Source organism: Vanrija pseudolonga, chromosome 3 (genome assembly GCF_020906515.1).
Source record: "Vanrija pseudolonga chromosome 3, complete sequence".
NCBI classification, from domain to species: Eukaryota; Fungi; Basidiomycota; class Tremellomycetes; order Trichosporonales; family Trichosporonaceae; genus Vanrija; species Vanrija pseudolonga.
This window is the reverse complement of record NC_085851.1, coordinates 2,023,260-2,045,114: the sequence shown is the minus strand read 5'-3', so window position 1 is coordinate 2,045,114 and position 21,855 is coordinate 2,023,260. Positions and strand designations below refer to the sequence as shown.

The window sequence follows — 21,855 nt, the reverse complement described above, 5'->3', positions numbered from 1 at the left end:
CTACGATGAGAACACGAACGAGATGTACCGCAAGATTCTGTCCGACCCTCTGCGTTTCCCCGATGAGGTCGGCACCGAGGCCCGTTCGCTCTTGACCCGTCTGCTTGACCGTGACCCCAGCCGGCGATTGGGTGTCAACGGTGCGCAGGAGATCAAGGACCACCCCTTCTTTGCGCGCCACATCGACTTTAAGAAGCTGTTGCAGAAGAAGATTCCTCCGCCATTCAAGCCTGCAGTTGCGAGCGCGATTGACACGAGCAACTTTGACGAGGAGTTTACGAGCGAGGTGCCGCAGGACTCGGTGGTTGCCGACTCGCACCTGTCGCAGACGGTACAGCAGCAGTTGTGAGTGTGGCACGAGCGGCTCCATCCACCGCACGCAGTCACTGACTCCCACAGCGAGGGCTTCTCGTGGAGCGTGTCGCCCCTCGGCGAGAGCGTCGGCCGGTATTAAACACCGATGCTGGCCAGCCCATCACCCACGGCGCGCCACGCGCGCCGACTATACATGAGTTCTAGAATCCCATCACGCGCCGGTACATGGCGTCTGGCGTCTGCGTTGCAGTGAGATGTATTCTGTCGCATCGTACTAGCAGGGATTGGTATGAAGGGGGATAGTGTTGGGTTGACACAAGTCACCATAGGATATCCGCTGACCACACAAAAACGTCCTTTCACAACATTTCATTACACAACAATCTACTCGAGGTCGGCAATCTTAAACTCGAGGCGCTTGCCCCTGATCTTGCCAGCCTTGAGCTCGGCCAAGCCGGCCACAATGTCCTCCAACCCGCCGCGGACATCGCCAGCGGGCGCCTTGATGCCCTTGGCAATAAGCCCTGGGGTCTCCTTGTAGGCCTGCACGCCAAACTCGTAGTCGGTCTCGTTGCGCGGCCAGATACTCGAGGGGACCTTGCGTCCGCCAAAGTCAAACTCCTCCCCGAGCATGGTGAACACGAGCGTAAAGTTGACCTTGACCTCCTTGCGCGAGTAGCGGATCGTCTGGTCAAAGTACTCGAGGGCGATGTTGAGCGTGCCGCCCAGCACGCCGAACGCTTTCAGACAGAACCGCACGCTGTCGTCGTTGGCGATCGTGTCGAACCCGATCGACACGCCGCCGCCCGTCACGTCGTGGATGGCGTCGAGCGCCTCCTCGGGGAAGTTGTAGTCGAACACGTGGTCCGCGCCTGCGTGCTTCACGATGTCCGACGTCGCAGGACTAGCGAGCGCGATGACCTCGTAGCCGAGGAGCTTGGCGAGCTGGATCGTGAACAGCCCGACGGACGTCGAGCCGCCGTACACGAGGTACTAGTGGGCGTCAGCGCTGCTTAGTTGCCAAACGTACGTGTCCGCGCGCCTTCTTGAGCGGGAACCCGTTCCCCTGGCTCTGCAGGATGACCTGCAGCGCGAACGCCCACGGGATGCCAAACCTGCCCGCGTCGGCGAGGCTGTAGTCCGCCGGCAGCTCCCACACGAGGGTCGCGCGCGTGACGAGATACTCTGCGAACGCGCCCTTGTCGAGGTACGGCCCGCCGTACACGAAGCCCGCGACGCGGGTGCCCTTTGGCAGCGCGCCGGCGACGACTAGCCCGGAGAAGTCGCACCCGAGGATCGCGTTGGGCGGCGAGCGCGTGTCGATGTAGTAGTTGTCGCCTGCTTGCTGGGGTCGTGAGCAAGGAAGGGAAGTGGAGAGGGGAGGGGACCCCGCACTCACGGCACTCGCATACGCCACCTTGACGAGGATGTCGCCGTCCTTGAGCGCCGGCACGGGCACGTCCTTGACGACCGCGCCGTCCTCGGTCTCGTTGCACACGAGCGCCTTCATCGTAGTGGGGAGGGACATGGTTGCGGTGGATGTAGCTGGGATGATGTGGGTGAGAGATGCACTAGGCCTCGTTATAAGCGAACGAGTCTCCATCGGTGTTCATGAGAGCAACTAACCCCCACCTTGACGTCATGCCCCCCTCCCACCCGCCGGACCCGAGATATCCCCCGCCCACGCCTCATCCACTGCCACACTCCTGAGGTTCTGACAAAGTCTTCTCGCGCAAAAGTGGCACGATAACGCGCCGAGCTCTGGAATCGCAAGGGCAGCATGCGATACCCCGCCGCTACTGCCGCCGGGACCGGCGCGGCATTCCGAAGCGGCGCAGCTGATGAGGTGATTGCACGGATCTTCCGAATGCCACTGTGGTGGTCCTCTCACCTCACCCACCCACTTCCTCCACTCTACCTCCACTGCCCGGCACCGGCGGCGCGTCGCCACCTCCGACGCCGCGCCGCACCTTCGCACCGCCGAGCTTCGCCCCCTCCTCCCCCTCCACCCCTACCTTACACACATGCCAACAGGATACATGGAATGCCAATGCAGAGTCTACGTCGTATGTCTACCACCCTTGCCCCCACGTGACCGTCTTCGCGTTTGCTTGTGCTTGACGCTGGCGTTCGCGCTCTTCCTCCGCCTTCTTGCGCACCTCTTGCTCCTTTGCCCTCCTACTCGTTAGTCTGCCAGACACCCGCTCTCACTTCTTTGCCTCGAGTTCAGGGACTCCCTGGCGGATAACGTCGACGTCAAACACCGCGTCGCTTGCGAGCTCGCTCAACTTTGACAGGGCTTGCTGCTGCTGGTCGAGGACGAGGGCAATCTCATTGAGCAACCTCTCGTCGCTCGCCCACGACACACTCTCCGCTCCGCGGGCACGACGCTGCCTGCGCAGCTCTTCAATCGCGCCCCACAGCTCGTTCACCTGGCCCATCATCCGTCCACGAGATGCCGCCTGGTGGCGTGGCTGGTTGAGACCAACAGTGCCGCTGCGCTGACCCGGCTTGACGCGGCCGTCGAGTTCATCCTTGACGTTTTCAAGTGTCGTCTTCATCTCGGCCTCTTCTGGCCGGAAGGCGCTTGACTGGACCGGGGCGAACGATGGTGACTTGGCGGCGAGGTGCATCAGCCGTTGCTGGAGCTGTCCGAGGTTGGCTTGCAAAGAGGCGAGGCGAACAGACGAGTCGAGCGACGCTTTCCGTGACAGCTCGGCCAGCGCCGCGTTGATCTCCTTGATCTTCTGCTGGTGCACAGCGGCGAGCTGCTCCTGGGCCTGAACACGCTTCTTAACGTCGCCGAACCCGGTCGCAAGTACTGGAACGAGGCTGGGGGTGTAAGGAAAAGCCACAATGGTTTCAACTCACTTCTGAGGATCCGGGTTATCCCGCACAGCGCGCGCCCACTTGGTGTCGTCGGTGGCTCCCGCTGGTCGACCGTAGAACTGCGAGTGTCCCGGCTCGACGACATTGTAGAAGAAGTACTTGAAGCGGCAATCTGGCGAAGACTCGTCCCATGCCTTGGCGATCGAGACAATGCGCTGGGCGAGATCCTCCTCCTTGAGAGCCTGGTTGATGGACGTTGCGAGGGGCGCAGTAGTGCCGTTGAACACCGACTGCTGCTGCTGGGGAGCACCAAACACGCTACCCTGGGCCTGGGGCTGGGCTGTTGAGCCGAACAAGCCGGAAGCAGGCTGCTGGTTCGTCGAGCCGAACAGGCCTCCCTGCTGTGCTGGCTGCTGTGCCGTCGATCCAAACAGTCCCGATCCTGCTGGCTTCGCTCCAAAGATGCTTCCTCCGGCCGGCTGCTGTGTTGTCGATGCCTGGCCAAACAATCCACCACCGGCCGCAGGCTGCTGTTGCTGCTGCTGCTGGCCAAACAGTCCACCCGTCGCCGCGGGCTGTGCCGTCGAGTTCGTCGAGCCGAATAATCCACCCGCAGGCTTCGCCTGCCCGAAGAGACCTCCTGTCGCTGGCTGCTGCTGCTGTTGCTGGCCGAACAATCCGCCAGCGGGCTGCTGCTGCTGTTGTTGTTGCTGTCCGAACAATCCTCCGGTCTGCGCAGGCTGCTGTTGTTGCTGGCCAAACAATCCTCCGGTAGCAGGCTGCTGTGTCTGCTGCTGCCCAAAGAGTCCTCCAGTAGCAGCAGGCTGCTGCTGCTGCTGTTGCTGCTGCTGCTGACCGAACCCTCCAAATCCAGTCGCAGCCGCGGGTGTGCTGGTCGATGCCTGTCCAAACAGCCCTGTTGTTGCCGGCTTCGCAGCACCAAACAGGCCCGTGCTGCCGCTAGCTGGGGCCGCCGAAGCTGAGCCAAACAAGCCCGAGCCTGCTGGCTGAGCGTTTGTGGAAGCGGCTCCAAAGCCGCCACCGAAGCCAGAGGTTGAGCTGGATGCGGCGGCCGTGTCTGGGGCGTGTGTGTGAGCGCTTCCTCGCGTCACATTGACATCAACATTGCAACTCACTGCCGAAGAGGGACGACTGCTGTGGCTGCGCTGGCTGGGCAGCTGCGCCTCCTGCTCTGTCAGCTGCGTCACGCTGGATATCGCCCCAGCCAACTTACCGAACGAGAAGGCCATGGTTGATGTGCTTGTTCCAAGTGGAACTCGCGTTGTTGTTGTTGTCCAAAAGTTGTTGCTCGTCATCGATCATTGTAACCACCACATGAACGCCCAGAGTGACGGCGATATCGTCGGAGAAAGCCAAGTGGCACTCGCCGCTCAGCTTGTTTCAAGGTTCATCACCACGACCTTCAACGAGCACTTCGTCAACAATTACTCGCATTCATCCATTCGTGTCAATCCACCAAACATCAGCAACGACAGTCTTGAACCGCTCAGTACATAGACCGAAGCGACGACACTGCGAGGAAACTTTTGAAAAGCGCTACCTTTGAGCGTCACACCAACTCCACCATGGCCGAGTCGACAGAACGCAAGTCGCGTTGGGACAACCCCGCTGAGGAGCCGGCACCCGGCGTGTCGGCCGACGCTGCTGCCCAGGCAGCTGCCATCGCCGCCAAGATCGCTGCGTCTCTCCGCCCCACCGGCTCTTCCGGCACCGAGCTCGTGAAGCGCGCCGCCGCCGAGGGCGATTTTGTCAAGGACATTGAGATCAACGACTTGCGTAACCGTTACACCCTCACCAAGGCGTCGACGCAGAAGCAGGTGGGTAGAACCTCTGGACGGTATGTCTAACCCATGCAGATTCAGGACGAGACTGGCGCGTCCATCGAGACCAAGGGTATCTGGGCTCCCGACCGCACGCGCATGCCTCCCGGAGAGATGCCATTGTACCTCCACATTGTCGCCAAGTCGCAGATTATCCTCGACGCGGCGGTGCGCGAGGTCAACAAGCTCATCGACCAGGAGCTCGCCCCGCTGATCGAGGAGCGTACGCTCATTGCCCGTGCACGCGCAACCGGTGCCCCACTACCTCCCGGAGCTCTGCAGGGCCCTCAGCGCCAGAAGTGGCCCGAAGAGAAGCTCTTCATCAACCTCGAGCCTTTGAGAAACTTCAACGTCAGGGCGAAGGTTGTCGGCCCAGGTGTAGGTTTGATGGGGTGTCCTCAGGCGAACGTCAGCTGACGGACGCAGGGTATGTTCGTGAAGTACATCCAGGCCGAGACCGGTGCCCGTGTCCAGATCAAGGGACGGGGATCCGGCTTCCTCGAGAACGAGACTGGCAGGGAATCAGACGACCCCATGCACATCAGCGTTGTGTGAGTTGCCTGCTGTAGCTTGCAAATCTCAGCTGACAGAACCAGTGCCCCAAGAGATGACCAGATTGAGCGTGCCAAGACATTGGCAGAGGACCTGCTGGTCGTCCTCCGCATCGAGTACGAGAAGGCGAGGACTGGTGGTGGTGGCGGTGGTGGTGGTGGTGGCTACGGCGGCGGTGGTTACGGTGGTGGCGGCGGCTACGGCCAGGGCGACCAGTACGGCGGATACGTGAGTGGTACTTTGTGTCTCTTGTCGACCACTGCTAATGGACAGGACCAGCAGGCACAGGGAGCCGCTGCCCCAGCAGGTGGTGCCGAGGCCAACCCCGGTGCGGCACCAGCAGACGCCAGCAATGCCGAGGCCTGGGCACAGTATGCCCAGTACTGGGCCGCCTACGGCTACGACGTCAACGACCCGCAGTGTGAGTTAGCTCGCGTGTTCCGGGACTTCAGCTGACACACCACAGTCCAGGCATGGCAGGCTTCGCTCCAGCAGGGTGGAGGTGCTCAGCAGTAGACGTTGTAGTCGATGTAGCCATAGGGAGGCTGGGCTCAGGCGAGAGTGCTCAGCAGACAGCACAGTGTATGCTCTTCATGCACATCATATCAGATCACGGGTTGCATAAAGTCCATTTCAACGGCTAGATGTGCAGCGAAGCACGACGAGGGACGAGACTGACGCGAGACGCGGCTCTACCCCTCTACAAGTCAGAGACTCGTCGAACTACGGCGCGAACAAAGTTCCTCATTCTAGCATTCGTTTTCTTCACTTCACCCCGTGGGAGATCGGGGTGTAGTGTACACACGCAATGCGGGGTGGGAGGTGGGTGGAGGGAGGGGGGGCTGAAAGGACGAGCAGGAGGTCTTTAGTGTTTGCGGTCGATTTCTCGGGTCAGTACATTCTAGGCGACGTTCTCGGCTGGTGCGTGCATGAAGCAGTCGATAGTGAGAGATAGAGAGCGACAAAGACAAAGAAAGAAACACTGTCGTCGTCGAAAAAAAGTCAGGCTTGGTGCATGTCGGTGCGAGCCAAGCAGTGATAACCTCCACCCTTCAAAATCCCACGTCATTCGACCCCGCTCGTTGAGATTTCTGAACTCCAGTCCACCACCCAGCGAGTGATGCAACTTAGAAATTTGTTGACGTCGAAGACCATATCGCAAGCAGCAAGCACGTAGGACCAACATGTCCGACAGCGCTGCGATGCAGCTCGACGACGATGCGGGGTGGGTCCTGACGGCCGTGCGCCCCGGTGGTATCGCTGACCAGCCTCGCAGCCCACGCCGGCCCCCATCGCCCCTCCATCTCGACCTCGGCACTCGCGCGACACTACTGCGCGCCGACCTGCCGGGAATCCCCATGCCCGCTGTTGACTCGTTCGCGGCTGGCACCCCAACCTCCCCAGCCACACTGCTCGCCGAGCTCTCGGCTCTGGCATCAAACGAGGCGCTCGCCGGCCCCGTGGCACGGCGCTTCGCGCCACTCCTCCTCGATATCCTCGCGCGCTGGCTCGACGCCCCAGCAAGCGAGGAGCGGCTCGCGGTGCTCGCGTCGCTGGCAGAGCCTAGGCCCGACCTTTGGCCGTGAGTGTTGTGCTGGGCCGCGTGCTGACGGAAGGCTCATCTCGGCGTACGTCGCATCGCACTTCGCCACTCCGCTGCCACTCGACTCGGACGACGCTGCGCGCACCCAGCGCGTCCTGCTCGCGTGCTGGCGACTGCTGACCGCCGACCCTGCGCTCGCTGCGCGCGCCGACTGGCCGACAGCGCCGTTCCATGCCCTCCGGGCCCATGCCGATGCCGGTGTCCGCCTGCTTGCCGTGCTCGTGCTCGCCAAGATCCGCGGATGGAGCGAGGCGGAGCGGCAGGAGAAGGAGCGCGAGTCGCTTGGAGAGACCGACGCGCCGGTCGTGCTGGGATACTCGCTTGCCGACGGCGCGGCGCTGCCTACCGTCGTGGACGGCTGGGTGCTCCCTGTTATCGAGGCACGGAGAGTAGCGTCCTACAGGGCCGACTGGGCCACTGTTGGCGAGGCCGACTCTGTGGCCGTCAGCGTCGACGACCTCACACCGCGCACCGTGGTTATCGGCGACCACCTCTTCCTCCGGCACTCGGCACCGACGCCCGCGTCGCCGACATTAATCCACGTCGCGACGGCCGCGATGAACGCTGCCAATGAGGCTATCGCGCCCCGCCTTGAGCGTGGCCTCCCGGTCCTCATCTCCGCTCCACCATCAGCAGGAAAGACGCACATTGTGCAGCACTTATCGGCGCAGCTGTACCCCTCTCACCTGGCCACCAGTCGCATTCTGACGATCCCGCTTGCCGACACCACAATCGACGTCAAGAGCCTCATTGGCACATACATTTCCTCGCCCACGAAGCCGGGTACCTTTGAGTGGATGGAGGGTGCGCTCGCCAAGGCGGTGCGTGCCGGCCGCTGGGTCGTTTTTGAGGACATCGACAAGGCCAGCCTCGAGATGCTGGTCACGATTTCAGGCTTGACCAAATCGCTGCATGTCGGCCGTGTTGGCCGCCGTGCGACCCTCGCCGTTCCGGGCCGCGATGAGATCGAGGCGGGCGACGGGTTCGCCGTGTTCGCTACTCGTACTGTCAGGCCTGACGCACCCACTCCGCCAACGTTCTTCGGCCACCAGGACTTTGTGGAGATCCCGCTGGACTCACCTTCTGACGAGGACATTTTGGCCATTCTGACCGCCCAGTTTGGTCGCCTCCCTTCGTCGGTGGCCTCGGCCCTCGTCGCCATCTGGCGCGACCTCCGTCCGCTGTCCAAAACCTCGGGCCAGGTCAAGGCGCGTGACATCGGCCTCCGCGACCTCGAGAAGTGGTGCGCGCGTGTCGAGCGCGGTCTGCCGCCTGCTGCATCCCTCGCCGCATTGGAAGCTTCGGGTGCTGGCGCGTTTGCCAACTCGGTCTTCCAGGACGAGGTGGTGCTTGAAGCGGCAGACATCTTCATTGCGTCGCTCGATAACCGCAAGGGCTCTGCCGAGAAGGAGAGCAAGATGCTTGCGGTTATCGCTGCCGGTGTCGGTATGGACGAGGAGCGCGCCGTGTCGCTCGTTGCGAGCCGCCGCCCGCGTCTTGAGGCGGAAAAGGGTGCTTCCCAGATTCATGTCGGACGCTACACCATCGACGCGCTGGTCGGCAAGAAGCGCCGTGTGGTGTCAGACGACTCGCGGCCCTACGCTCTCACTCGCCCGTCGCTCGTCACGCTCGAGCGCATCGCTGCGGCGGTCGCGCTCGCTGAGCCGACCCTCCTCGTCGGTGAAACCGGTACTGGTAAGACGACGTCGGTGCAGCACCTAGCAACGCTCGTCGGCAAGCCCATGACCGCTTTGAACCTGTCCACCCAGACCGAGACGTCCGACCTTGTCGGCGGTTTCAAGCCAATCGACGCGGCGTCGGCGGCGCGTACCCTTCACACGCGCTGGCAGAAGCTCTTCACCGAGACCTTCAGCATCGGCAAGGCCCAGAACGGCACCTATCTCGAAGTGGCTGCCAAGGCCCTTTCTGCGCGCAAGTGGGGACGCTGTGCCGACCTTTGGGCAACGTCCGCCCGTCGCGCAGTGGACAAGCTCGCCAAGACCAAGGCGGAGACGCCTGAGCTTGACTCTGCTGACCCGCGGAAACGGCGCAAGGTCGCTGACAAGGCTGCACGCGCTGCCGTCCTGTGGCAAGCACTCCTCGTCGACATTGCCGACTTTGACCTCCACCACGTCAAGATGAAGTCCAAGCTCGTGTTCTCCTTCGTCGAGGGTCCGCTTGTCAAGGCCCTCAAGAATGGCGAATGGATCCTGCTCGACGAGGTCAACCTCGCATCGCAGGAGACCCTCGAAGCCATCGCCACGATCCTCGAGGCCTCCACCGCGTCCCTCGTCCTCACCGAGCGTGGTGACGTTGAACCCATCCCCCGCCACCCCGACTTCCGCCTCTTTGCATGCATGAACCCCGCGACTGACGTTGGCAAGAAAGACCTCCCTCCTGGCCTCCGTTCTAGGTTCACCGAGCTCTACGTCCCTCCTCCTGATGACGACCGCGAGGCGCTCATCGCCATCGTGGAGGGATACCTTGGCGATGCGGCAGCCGGTGACCGCGCCGTTATCCTCGACGTTGTGGAGCTCTACACCACGCTCAAGCGCCTCTCGGCGACCAAGGAAATTGTCGACGGTTCCAACGCTGCCCCGCACTACAGCATGCGAACGCTCGCGCGTTCGCTCATGTTTGCAGTTCAGTCGGCGCCCATCTTCGGCCTCCGCCGCGGCCTTTGGGAGGGCACTCTCATGGCGTTCACGATGTCCCTTGACGCCGAGTCATCGCGGAAGGCCAAGGAGGTGCTGGAAAAGTACATCCTCGGGCCCATGAAGAACGCTCGTGCCGTCCTGGCCCAGGTGCCTACCCTCCCTCCTGGACTCGACGCCGACGACTATGTCCGTTTCGGCGCTTTCTGGCTCAAGCGAGGACCATTGCCGCCGGCCGGCGAGTCACGGTACATTATCACGCCGTCCGTGCAGGCCAAGCTCTCGGACCTTGCCCGTGTCATCCTGACCAAGCGGTACCCCGTGCTCATCCAGGGTCCCACCTCTGCTGGTAAGACCTCTGCTGTCGAGTTCCTTGCGCGCCAAACGGGCCACAGGTTTGTGCGTATCAACAACCACGAGCACACGGACATTCAGGAGTACCTCGGCACCTATGTCACCGACCCCCAGACGGGCAACCTCGTCTTCCAGGAGGGTTTGCTTGTCACTGCTGTCAGGCAGGGCCACTGGATCGTCCTTGACGAGTTGAACCTCGCCCCGACCGATGTCCTTGAGGCTCTCAACCGTCTCCTTGACGACAACCGCGAGCTGGTTATCCCCGAGACGCAGGAGGTGATCAAGCCCCACCCAAACTTCATCCTCTTTGCCACGCAGAACCCTCCGGGTCTGTACGCCGGCCGCAAGGTCCTTTCGCGTGCCTTCCGAAACCGTTTCCTTGAGGTTCACTTTGACGACGTGCCAAAGGACGAGCTCGAGACAATCTTGTGCCAGCGCTGTGCGATCGCGCCGACGTACGCCAAGAAGATTGTCCAGGTGTTTGAGGAGCTCCGTCACCGCCGTCAGGCGTCGCGTGTCTTTGAGTCCAAGTCCTCATTCGCAACCCTGCGTGACCTCTTCCGATGGGCCGAGCGTGGCGCCGTCGGATACGAGCAGCTCGCCAACGATGGCTACATGCTTCTTGCGGAGCGCGCCCGTGCCGACGAGGACAAGGTCGTCATCCAGGAGGTCATTGAAAAGATCATGAAGGTCAAGATCGACGTCGACAACATGTACCAGCTTTTCGGCAACGACAACATCTTCTCCCGCCTGCCCTTCAAGGAGGTGCCCAAGAGTGGCATGGTGTGGACCCGCGCCATGCAGCGTCTGTTCACGCTTGTCGCCACGGCATCGGCGCACGACGAGCCGGTTCTGCTCGTCGGTGAGACGGGTTGTGGTAAGACGTCGGTGTGCGAGGTCCTCGCCGCTGCGTTTGGCCAGAAGCTTGTCGGCATCAACTGTCACCAGAACATGGAGACTGCGGATCTGCTCGGTAGCCAGCGTCCGGTGCGAAACAGGCTCGAACGTCGCGCCAAGGTCGTCGCTCGTCTCAGCGAGCTGACCACTGTCGACCCGGCCGCTACCGATGATGACCTGGCTGCCCTGTGCTCTCAGCTTCTCAAGACTGAGGGTGTTGACCGTGCCACCGTCCTGGACATCCAGCGCGAGATCAAGAAGTTCTCAGCGCTGTTCGAATGGGTTGACGGCCCACTCATCCACGCCATGACCGACGGCGACTTGCTCCTTCTCGACGAGGTCTCGCTCGCCGACGACTCGGTGCTTGAGCGTCTCAACTCGGTGCTCGAACCAGGACGTACCCTCGTCCTGGCAGAGAAGGGTGGCGTGGACATTGACGAGGCGACCATTGTCGCCAACCCCCGTTTCCATGTCGTCGCGACCATGAACCCCGGTGGAGACTTTGGAAAAAAAGAGCTCTCGCCTGCGCTGCGTAACCGTTTCACCGAGATCTGGGTGCCTGCCCTCGGCAACCGCGAGGACATGCTCCAAATCATCGGCCAGTCGTGGCGCCACGACGCGCTCATCCCCTCCGGACCATTGATCCTCGACTTTATCAACTGGTTTGGCGAGCGCGTTGGCGACTCGAGCGGCTTGGGTCTTCGTGATATCCTTGCCTGGGTCAACTTCTCCAACCAGATGTACGACAGCGGCACTCTGTCCGTCCCCGCTTCGTTCCACCACGGTGGACAGATGGTCATTGTTGATGGTCTCGAGTCGCTTCCTCAGGTCGCTGGCTCGTCGACGGCGACAGTGGCGACGCTCAGGAGGGAGTGCATGGAGGTGCTCACCAAGATGGCGTCTACACTTGGCGACGACACTTCTGCGCCGTCCGACGCCACGTTCGTAGTCACGCCGACTACTGTTTCGATCGGCGGCTTCAGTATTCAGCGCGGCGAGGTCCCCGTCTCGGACACGGCATTCCGCTTTGAAGCCCCCACGACCGCCCTGAACGCCATGCGCGTCCTCCGTGGCTGCCAGCTGCCCAAAGCCATCTTGCTTGAAGGCTCCCCCGGTGTCGGCAAGACCAGCTTGGTCTCCGCCCTGGCCGCTACTGCCGGTGCTACCCTCCAGCGTATCAACTTGTCGGACCAGACTGACCTCATCGACCTTTTCGGCTCCGACTTGCCCGTTGAGGGCGGCGCCGCTGGCGAGTTCCAGTGGCGCGACGCTGCCTTCCTCGACGCCATGCAGAAGGGCGACTGGGTCCTGCTGGACGAGATGAACCTCGCGTCCCAGACCGTGCTTGAAGGTCTCAACGCCGTTCTCGACCACCGTGGAACCGTCTACATCCCCGAACTGGGCCGCTCGTTCGACCGTCACCCAGACTTCCGTGTCTTTGCGGCTCAGAACCCGTTGACACAAGGAGGTGGACGTAAGGGTCTCCCCAAGTCCTTCTTGAACCGTTTTACCAAGGTCTACCTACAGGAGCACACCCCCGAGGACTTGCTCCTCATCTGCCGTGGGCTCAACTCTTCCGCCCCTGTGGAGGTTGTCCAGCAGATGATCACCTTCAACGAGGCGATCCGTGAGGCCACCATGGTGACGCGTACCATTGGTCGCGAGGGGTCGCCCTGGGAGTTCAACCTGCGTGACCTGTTCCGCTGGTTCGGTCTGCTCGCAAAGCGCAACGGTCTCGAGTTGACTGCGCATCCGATCGAGCACCTCCGCACGGTGTACCTCCAGCGCTTCCGCAACCTCGCCGACAGGGCCGCTGTTGCCCGTGTCTTTGAGTCCGTGTTCGAGATGGCGCCAGAGTTTACCCGTCCTGTGCCGTTCGTCGCGCCTTCGTGGCTGCAGATCGGACACGCCGCCGTTCCGCGCGCTCACGCCGCGACGGTCGACCTCGAGATTGCGCCTCACCAGCTTCCTCTCGCCGAGAGCATCTTGAAGACTGTCGAGATGGGCTGGCTGGTCATTCTTGCCGGTGACAATGGCCGTGGCAAGCGTGACCTCGTCCGTGCCATCGCGTCAGCTGCTGGCCGCCCCCTCGGCGAGTTCGCCATGCACCCCGGTGTCGACACGTCCGAGATACTCGGCACATTCGAGCAGCAAGACGCCTTCCGCGTCATCGACCACGCGCTGCAGGCTACCCGCCGCGTGATGGAGAAGGCTGCCGAGGTGCACTCTGCAGCGTCTGCCCGTGTGGCGGAGCTCAAGGCTGCGAGGGAGCGCTGTAACGATCCCCGCCAGCTCGACGCCGTTACTGCACTTGTCGAGTGCGCCTCGAGCATTCTCGGCGAGCTCTCGACCGTTGTCGACACCACCGCAGCGCAGCACGCTGTTGCCGACGTCGCACGCGCGAGCCCCAACGCCTCGGGCTTCGCATGGGTCGACGGCCAGCTCCTCGATGCCATCCGCACCGGTGGTTGGTTCCTGGTCTCGGACGCCAACTTGTGCAGCGCGTCAGTGCTCGACCGTCTCAACTCGCTCTGTGAGATCGACGGTGTCCTCGTCATGAGTGAGAAGGGCTCGGCGTCAGGTGTGCCGGAGGTCATCACGCCGCACCCCAACTTCCGCCTGTTCATGACCTACGACCCACGCCACGGTGAGCTGTCGCGTGCCATGAGGAACCGTGGTGTCGAGCTCTTTGTCGACGCCCCGCCCGAGGCATACGCCGTCAACGTGCCCGCTTCGTTCGCGCTCTCCGAGTCGGCGGTGCTCCGCTCCACGGAGAAGCTTCATGCGTCGTACGTCCCGGAGGTCGCGGCTGCGCCATTTGCCGCCAATCTGGCCGCTCTTCAGAGCCAGGTGGCCCTGCCACTCCTCGCTCGCTTCGCCCACCTCGGCGACGAGAATGATGCCCTCCTGGCCCAGGCAGTGCAGTTCCTCGCCCAGCCCGCCGTGGCTTCGACTTTAGCGTCGTACGCGAACGGCCTCGCAGCGAATGGCATCACCCCGCCACTTGTCGCCGAGCTGCCTTTCGACGCTTCGCTCGACCCGAACGTCGCGCTGCCTGCGCCTTTTGCCCTCTTCCACGCTTTGCAGGTCGCCCTGCGCAACCTCGTTTCCAAGGAGAGCACCGACGCCTGGATCGCAGACACCGCCAACGGCAAGTCGATTCTTGCGCTCTCAGCCCACTCTGCACGCCGCGCGTCCTCGCGTCGCAAGCCCACCGTCGGTGACACGGTGTACCCTTTCCTCACCCTGCTCCGCGACCTCGTCCCCGAGCTCGCGCTGTCGTCCCTCTCCTCGGCCGACCCCGCCGGGCAGTTAGGCGCGACCGAGTCGATTGCTATGCTTCTCAACCTCGTAGAGGAGCACTCCAAGTCGGACACTTTCGACTACTCGTCGATCCAGCTCCTCGCGTCCTGGCTCCAGGACCAACTTGCTCTGCTTCCTGCTTCTATCACCAAGGCGGCTTTTGCCTCGGTTCAGAAGCTTGCCAAGGCCACGCAGTTGACCACTGGTCTCGGCCAGGCGCCGGTCTGGTCGCTCTTCCGTGCCGGTCAACTGTCTACGCAGGACCGCGCCACCCTGGCATCTCTCGTCGCTCGCCTCGACGGTGTGTCTGACCTCAAGCTACGCCTGAACGCCGTTTACGCCCTGGCTGCTGCTTCCAAGAACCTGACCGAGGAGGTCGTTGCCGAGCTATCCACGCTCATCGACTCCCTTCCTCGTCGCCCCGTTCTCGAGGAGTCAACTGCGAGCGACAAGCCGTGGTCCAATGCCGCTGTCGCTCGAGTCATCGAGCTCGACCTCCTCACCGAGGTGGTTGTTCACAAGACGTCTAACGAGAAGACTCTGGCCCTGCTGGCCGGTTCCACCGACTCACGCCCGGAGGATCTGCTCCAGATCCAGGGTCTGCTCGGCGACGCCTCGACTGGACGCGTTTTCGGCGCCATTGGCGGCTGGCTCCGCCGCCTGTGGCACGAAGGCAGCCCCGGCACGCTCTTCGCACCCGTCGGCCTCGCGTCGTCGCTCCGCTTCAGCGCCATCAAGACAGTTCCAATGGCCCAGATCGCCGTCATGGACGACGCCCTCAACTTCGCCACTCAGAGCACTCTGTGGAGCGCGGGCCGCGACCACGACCGCGTGAACAAGGCGCTCGGTGTGGCGCACGTTCTGCTGCTTGTCATCCTCGGCGCTTTCGGTACCTCTGGTGCCGTGGACGAAGCTGGCAACCCTGTCCTCAGGCGTGACACCGCCCCTACGACCCGGGAGGAGGAGGCGGCCTTCGCCTACCTCCGGGAGTCATTCTCCAACCGCCTTGCTCCCGCCCTCGCTGAGGCTCAGCGTGAGCAGAGCCTCACTGCGGCTGGTCACCTGTGGAACGGACTGTCGAGGTTCATTCTTGACCTCTTTGTTACCAACGTCCCTATCGACCCCGGAGTCAGGCGTGTCCTCCTTGGTGAGGTTGTCGCCTCCCAGCTGGCGCTCGCCGAGGAGGAGCTCGATGTTGTCCGCCAGTCCGAAGACACCCTCAAGGGCGCCAGCGACTCGGAGCGTGCAGATGCTCTGACTGAGCGCATCGCTGCCCTTACGGCCGAGCAGGAAAACCTTGGCCCTACGATCGACCGACCGACCAACGCTGCTCGCCTGGGACACCTGTTCAACGAGGTCTTTTCGTTCCTCGGCGACGTGTTCAGCGACAAGGGTGCTGCTTCGCTCGTTGACGCACTGGCTCAGGACCAGTCCAACGCTGCGGCTCGCGAGGACGCCTTCCAGCTCGCTTCGGGTGCTTTCGTTCAGCGCATCACGGCCAACTACACCGACCTTGAGGACCTGTCGCAGCCTATCGCGACCGCCATCCTCTTCTCCAAGCTCGGTATGCGGTGTCTTGCGCGTGCTCTTGAGCTGCGCAATGCTGCACCCCCGGCGGCTGTCACGCCCATCGTGTCGTTCCCGGCTGTCGCCTCGCTCCCTGTCCTGCAGTCTCTCCCTGTTCCCAAGGGCGATCCCTCGGCGCAGGGTATCCGCACCGACCTGCTCATCACACTCGCGCATGCCCGCGACGCTGTGCAGCCTGAGCAGCGCGTGGCCCACATCCCCGGCCTCGTGAGCGGTCTCGACCGCCTCTACGCCACGTGGAGCGCTATCCGCCTCCGTGAAGCCCAGGAGAAGCAGGAGGAGGAGAGTCTCTACCGTGTCCGCAAGACCGATATCGAAGTGCTCTCCGACGAGGAACTCGAGGAGAAGGAGTTTGCCCAGCTCTTCCCTACTTTCGATGGCGACGACCTCGAGGAAAAGAAGGTTGAAGATGAGGAGGAGCCGGTGCACAAGGGCAAGGCCAAGTTCAACTCGCCGCAGATCTCGGCCTTCCACGCCCTGGTTGTTGGCTCCTTTGGGGCCAAGAACTCGTCTGCGCTCAACAGCACCCTCAAGGCTGCCATTGATGACGTGCTGGCGCTGTTCAAGCCCGACGCATTCAAGGACGACCTTGACGCGAACTCGCTCGCGTTCCAGGTTGCTACGCTGCACCGCCGCCACGCCGACATCAAGACGGCGAGTGCCAAGTCCAACTTCTACTTCTCGCCCAACGAGTTTGAGGTTCGCAAGGCCAACGCCATTCTCGACCGCCTGCGCACACGCCTCGATGAGCTTGTGGCTGAGTGGCCAGACCAGATGGTCCTGCAGCACATTCGCGACCGTGTGCTGCGTATCCTCAACCTCGATGTCCGTAGCCCCATCGCCAAGGTGCTTGCGGCGCTCGAGTCTCTCCTGCTCCACACGGACGACTGGGAGCCGTACGCCAACCGTGACAACTCACTCAAGAACTTCCAGCTCGAGTTCTCGAGCCTCATTGTCGCGTGGCGCCGTCTCGAGCTCGCGTCGTGGGTTCGCCTCCTCGACGACCAGGCCGACCTCTACGTTGTCCCCGACGAGGAGTTCACGCTCCGCCTGTATGGCGCGCTTATTCACGGCACCGTCGGCGCCGAGGATATCGACAAGTACCTTGAGACTGCCCTCCCCGTTGTGTCGCAGTACATCACTCACGCGACCCTCGGCCAGTACGAGTACCGCCTTGGTGTGCTCTCTGCGTTCCAGCGCATGGCGACCGAGCTCGTGTCCGCTGAGGCGACGGGCGCGGCTGCGCTCACCAAGATTGCGAGCCTCCTGCGCAATGTCATCGCGAATGCGCGCCTGTTCGCGCCGAACGTCGCCGAGTCCCTTCAGCGCCAGCGCAAGATTATCGACGGGGCGGTCAAGGACTACGTCAAGCTCGCGAGCTGGAAGGATATCAATGTCTTCGCTCTCAAGGCTAGCGCCCAGAAGTCGCATCGCCAGCTGCACAAGAACATCCGCAAGTTCCGCGAAGTGCTCATGCAGCCCGTCGCGCCGATCATGATGGACATGAACTCGGTCTGTCCACAGGACTCGGCGACGACTGTGGCAGCCGTGCGGACGAACCTGTTTGAAGTCACGCCGCTGAACGCTGCCGCTGTGGCTACGCGTACAGAGGTGCCGCCTGCCGTGCCATCCATCCTTGCCAAGCTGGACGAGACGTTTGCCCGATACACCACGGTTCACACCCGTGCTCGCGAGGCCGTGAACGCTACCGAGTCGGAGCAGCTCGAGTCGATGGCTATCAACATCATCGAGTCGGCCGAGGACCTTCGCAAGGCCACCCCCGCCACTCTCACTAAGGAGAACACCAAGATTGTCAACAACTTGACCAGCCGGAAACGCAAGGCGTTCGCCGACTTGCTCAAGTCGCTCCGCGCCTCGGGCTTCTCGCAGAGCGTGCCTGCCGACAAGCTTGCGCGCCAGCAGTCGACCACTTGGCTGGCTGGTATGCAGGGTCTGGTGGCTACCGACCTGCCTGTGGCGTTCGACATGGCGGCCGTGACCAAGGTTGCCGACTACTCTCACCGCCAGGCGGTTCTCATGACGGCCCTGCGCGCTGCATTCAACGGCCACAGCCCGGACATTGCTTCGCAAGACCTGGCGCGCGGTATCGGCTTTTGCGAGTCGCTGTTCAATGCCGCGCTGGGCGAGCACGTCATCCTCGCTACGCAGCTCGAGCAGCTCAACAAGCTCAACGCCATGCTCCGCCGCCTGCACCACGGTGCGAAGGCCTCGGCCATTGCGGGTGGTGCCGAGCTCCACAGCGCGCTCACGACTGCCGAGCTCGAAGTCGGCCACCTCCACGAGGCGCTCAAGGAGGTCGAGGACGGCGTTCGCCAATTCCGCGAGCTGCAGGGCACCCACGTCGGGACGCACGACCTCGCGTCTGTGCAGGACTTGCGCCTCGAATCGAGCCTTCTGGTGACCGCCCTCGAGGCGGCGCTGTCTTCTAGCCGCGAGGCTGGCTGGTCACTGTTTGGTCACGATGAGGCGACGCTTGTCACTCGCGTGGCTGACCTTGCTCGGCGCGTCTCTGAGGCTGCTGAGGCTCGTGCCACGGCGTCACCTGAACTTCGCCACCTCTTTGCTCCCCTCCGTGATATTGCCCAGGCAATGTCGGCTGCCAAGTCTCTGGACGCCGCCCAGCCGCTGTCTGAGTCTATCTGGAACGATAGTGACTCGCTTCTCCAGGCGCTGCTTGTTGTTGCTCAGTCTATCGACACGACACCACAGGCCGAGGCCAAGGACGATGAGTACCCCCATATCCCAACGTCGCTTTCGCGCCAGGCCAAGTCTGTCGCATCGCTCCGCATTTCGGAGATTGTCGCGCGTGTCAAAGCCTTTGCGTCGACGCTGGCCGGCGAGCTCGACAACCACGAATCGACCGCCGCTCCTGCCGCCCTCGCCCGCGTTCTTCCTTTCGTTGAGACGCTGGCCGAGACGTACGGCGCGGCAGTTGCCGCCCACGTGCAGTCTACCAAGTCAATCTTCAAGCTGAACTATGTGGTCGCCCGCGTCATGCTCGACATTGCGCAGAAGGGCTTCTGCAAGCCGCAGGAAGAGTCCAAGAACGACAAGGACGATGGAGCGGACGGCGAGGTCGAGGGCACTGGTATGGGCTCTGGATCTGGCGACAAGAACGTCAGTGAGGAGATCACGGACGAGAGCCAGGTCGAGGGCCTTCGTGGTGAAGAGGAGGAGGAGCAGGAGAAGGGCGACAACGACGATGATGATGACGACGACGCGGTGTCGATGGAGAACGACTTTGAAGGTGCCCTCGAGGATTCAAAGGAGAAGGACGACGACGACAAGAACGATGACGGCGACGAGGAGGACGACGATCTCGACGAACACGTTGGCGATGTCGACCCGCTCGACCCTGGAGCTGTCGATGAGAAGTTCTGGGAGGGCGAAGAGGAGGAGAAGAAGGAAGAGGAGAGCCGTGAGGATCTCATGAACGAGAAGAACCAGGAGACTGGCGAGTCGGAGCTCTCGGCCAAGGACGGCCAGAAGGAGGACAAGAAGAAGAACAAGGACGAGCCGAAGGAGGAACCCGAGTCCAAGGAAAACGATACCCAGCACGAAGATACCCAGCAACCACAAGGCGAGGACGAGGAGGGCGAGGGCGACGAGTTTGAGGAGCACGACGACGGTGAGATGGACGACGACAACGAGGGACCCGACCAGGCGCCGCAGCAGGACAACGTTGCCGCGCCCGAGGGCGAGAACCTCGACCTTCCAGAGGACCTGGACCTCGGTGACGACGATGACGACAAGATGGACGAAGACAACGACGAGGCTTTCGACGACGACATCAACATGCCAGAGGGAGAGGAGGAGGAGGGGATGGAGCCCGAGGACAACGGCATCACCTCTGACCAGGAGGGCGGCGAGGATGACGAGAATGCTCCGGACGCGACTGGCGCTACGGAGAACGACGCCGACCCTGAGCAGGAGGAGGCCGACACGCAGAACCTCGACATGAGCGCCTCCAACGATGCGACCGCCCAGGAGGCTGCGGCTTCTGGTCGCGGCCAGGGCTCCGCAAACAAGGAGGAGGCTGAGAAGGACGAGGACATGGAGGGCGAGGAGGGCGCTACTGAGGAGCAGGAAGAGGCCGAGGCTGAAGCCGAAGGGTGAGTTGTGAGCTGAAGCTGTTTGCTGACGACCAGTGCTGCGTCCAGCGCGCCCCAGGGTGCAGGCGGTGCCGACGAGGAGGAGGCCTCCGGGCCAACTGACTCGAGCGGCGCCCCTCTGCCTGCCGATCAGAACCAGCCTCAGGAGCGCAGCCTTGGCGACATCATGGAGGAGATCCGACGCCGCCGCGACGAGATTCTTGCCGAGACTGAGCGCGAGGAGGCCTCCGACAACCCTGAGGCTCCTGAGCAGGCGCCGGGCCAGGTCGAGTACATGAACGACGCGGAGCAGGACGACAGCATGCAGGCCCTTGGGCCGGCGCGCGAAGAGCAGCAAAAGCTCGAGGACCTGAAGATTGTCGACGACGAGGAGCAAGCCGAGGAGGGCCCGCAGCCCGGCATGGAGGACGACGAGGACACCACCGCCGTCCAGAACATGCCCCCGCCACACGATACCGAGGCATCCATTCAGCGCGACAAGGAGGAGGTTGCCGACTCTCTCAATGCCGAGAAGGCGCTCACTCAGGCCGAGATTGGCGGTGACGCCCCGACCCACGCTGCCGACGCCATGGATGTCGACGAGGGCGAGGACCTGGCCACCGAGATCAAGCCCGACGTTGAGGACGAGGAGGAGATCGACCTGACCGTTGCCGACCCCGCCGCCGTTGCCGATGTCGAGGACGGCGCCGAGGACAAGTGGCGTCAGTACGCTGCCCTCACCTCCGACCTTTCGTACGCTCTCTGCGAGCAGCTGCGCCTCATCCTGGAGCCCACGCTCGCTACCCGACTCCAGGGCGACTTCCGTACCGGCAAGCGCCTCAACATGCGCAAGATCATCCCGTACATCGCGTCCGAGTACACCAAGGACAAGATCTGGCTGCGTCGCACCAAGCCTTCGAGGCGCGAGTATCAGGTGCTCCTATCGCTCGACGACTCGCGCAGTATGGCCGAGTCGCACTCGGTGCACCTGGCATACCAGACCCTCGCGCTTGTGTCGCAAGCACTCACCAAGCTCGAAGTCGGTCAGGTGTCGATTGCCAAGTTCGGTGAGGGTGTCGACATCCTTCACGACTTTGGCGAGTCCTTCTCGGACGCGGACGGTGCCAAGGTAATGCGTGCGTTCAAGTTTGACCAGCACCGCACCGACGTTGCCGCGCTGGTGGAGCGCACCCTGTCTTACCTCGCCGAGTCGCGGAACAAGCAATCGGCGAGCAGCTCGGCGCCGGACCTGTGGCAGCTGCAGATCATCATCTCGGACGGTGTCTGCCAGGACCACAACAAGCTGCGCACGCTTCTGCGCCGCGCTCTTGAGGAGCGCGTCATGATCGTCTTCCTCATTGTCGACTCTCTGGCCTCGACGACCACGGCGCCGTCCGCACCGACCAGCGGCGCCAGCACCCCCGGTGCGCCGCAGCAGCGCACGTCCATCCTCTCGATGCAGACGGTCAACTACACGAACGTTAACGGCGAGATGCGCCTCGAAATGCAGCGCTACCTCGACACGTTCCCCTTCGAGTTCTACGTCGTTCTCCGCGACGTCGAGGCTCTGCCCGCCGTCCTGTCCGACACCCTGCGACAGTGGATGGCGCGCGTGTCGCAGTCACAAGAGTAAAAGCGGGCATGAGGGCCCAGGAGTAGGAGTAAAAGTACACACTGTACACGTACGCATCGTACACACTGCATTTATCACTTGCATTCATAGAGCATCATTTGGCATTATGCATTTTTGTTTGGTTCGAAGTAGCGATTGGTGGGCGGGAGCAAATGAGCGCCATGAAACGCGACTT

General features: G+C 62.7%; 3 protein-coding genes across 4 annotated transcripts; 1 reads left to right on the top strand and 2 right to left on the bottom strand.

Annotated features, from left to right (window-relative positions):
* Nucleotides 1-578: 578 nt before the first annotated feature.
* Nucleotides 579-1,890, bottom strand: TOXD_1 (Protein TOXD). Its single transcript, XM_062770898.1, has 3 exons — nucleotides 1,715-1,890; nucleotides 1,346-1,660; nucleotides 579-1,308 (listed from the first exon to the last, which is right to left on the bottom strand). The coding sequence occupies exons 1-3, from the start codon at nucleotides 1,841-1,843 to the stop codon at nucleotides 700-702; spliced, it is 1,053 nt and encodes a 350-aa protein (XP_062626882.1). The 5' UTR covers nucleotides 1,844-1,890; the 3' UTR covers nucleotides 579-699.
* Nucleotides 1,891-2,343: 453 nt separating this feature from the next.
* Nucleotides 2,344-4,427, bottom strand: nup44 (Nucleoporin nup44). Its single transcript, XM_062770897.1, has 4 exons — nucleotides 4,379-4,427; nucleotides 4,281-4,331; nucleotides 3,187-4,222; nucleotides 2,344-3,147 (listed from the first exon to the last, which is right to left on the bottom strand). Exons 1-4 carry the CDS (start codon nucleotides 4,392-4,394, stop codon nucleotides 2,523-2,525), a joined length of 1,728 nt encoding a protein of 575 aa, XP_062626881.1. The 5' UTR covers nucleotides 4,395-4,427; the 3' UTR covers nucleotides 2,344-2,522.
* A 169-nt stretch (nucleotides 4,428-4,596) lies between these two features.
* Nucleotides 4,597-21,773, top strand: MDN1_1 (Midasin). 2 transcript variants are annotated; one of them, XM_062770895.1, is made up of 10 exons: nucleotides 4,597-4,982; nucleotides 5,022-5,363; nucleotides 5,412-5,536; nucleotides 5,582-5,765; nucleotides 5,811-5,958; nucleotides 6,004-6,049; nucleotides 6,688-6,762; nucleotides 6,814-7,119; nucleotides 7,154-20,068; nucleotides 20,105-21,773. In XM_062770895.1, the coding sequence occupies exons 1-10, from the start codon at nucleotides 4,731-4,733 to the stop codon at nucleotides 21,678-21,680; spliced, it is 15,969 nt and encodes a 5,322-aa protein (XP_062626879.1). In that variant the 5' UTR covers nucleotides 4,597-4,730; the 3' UTR covers nucleotides 21,681-21,773. The 2 variants fall into 2 exon arrangements, with proteins under 2 accessions (XP_062626879.1, XP_062626880.1); XM_062770896.1 differs by having other exon boundaries at nucleotides 5,582-5,958.
* Nucleotides 21,774-21,855: the final 82 nt, after the last annotated feature.

Coding starts and splice junctions, on each gene's coding strand:
- TOXD_1 (XM_062770898.1), bottom strand. CDS start 1,843: ATGTCCCTCCCCACTACGATGAAGGCGCTCGTGTGCAACGAGACCGAG. Junction 1,661..1,714: donor AGGTGGCGTATGCGAGTGCC/GTGAGTGCGGGG, acceptor TCACGACCCCAG/CAAGCAGGCGACAACTACTA. Junction 1,309..1,345: donor TCAAGAAGGCGCGCGGACAC/GTACGTTTGGCA, acceptor GACGCCCACTAG/TACCTCGTGTACGGCGGCTC.
- nup44 (XM_062770897.1), bottom strand. Junction 4,223..4,280: donor GCAGTCGTCCCTCTTCGGCA/GTGAGTTGCAAT, acceptor CACACGCCCCAG/ACACGGCCGCCGCATCCAGC. Junction 3,148..3,186: donor GATAACCCGGATCCTCAGAA/GTGAGTTGAAAC, acceptor TTACACCCCCAG/CCTCGTTCCAGTACTTGCGA.
- MDN1_1 (XM_062770896.1), top strand. CDS start 4,731: ATGGCCGAGTCGACAGAACGCAAGTCGCGTTGGGACAACCCCGCTGAG. Junction 5,959..6,003: donor CGACGTCAACGACCCGCAGT/GTGAGTTAGCTC, acceptor GACACACCACAG/TCCAGGCATGGCAGGCTTCG. Junction 20,069..20,104: donor GCCGAGGCTGAAGCCGAAGG/GTGAGTTGTGAG, acceptor GCTGACGACCAG/TGCTGCGTCCAGCGCGCCCC.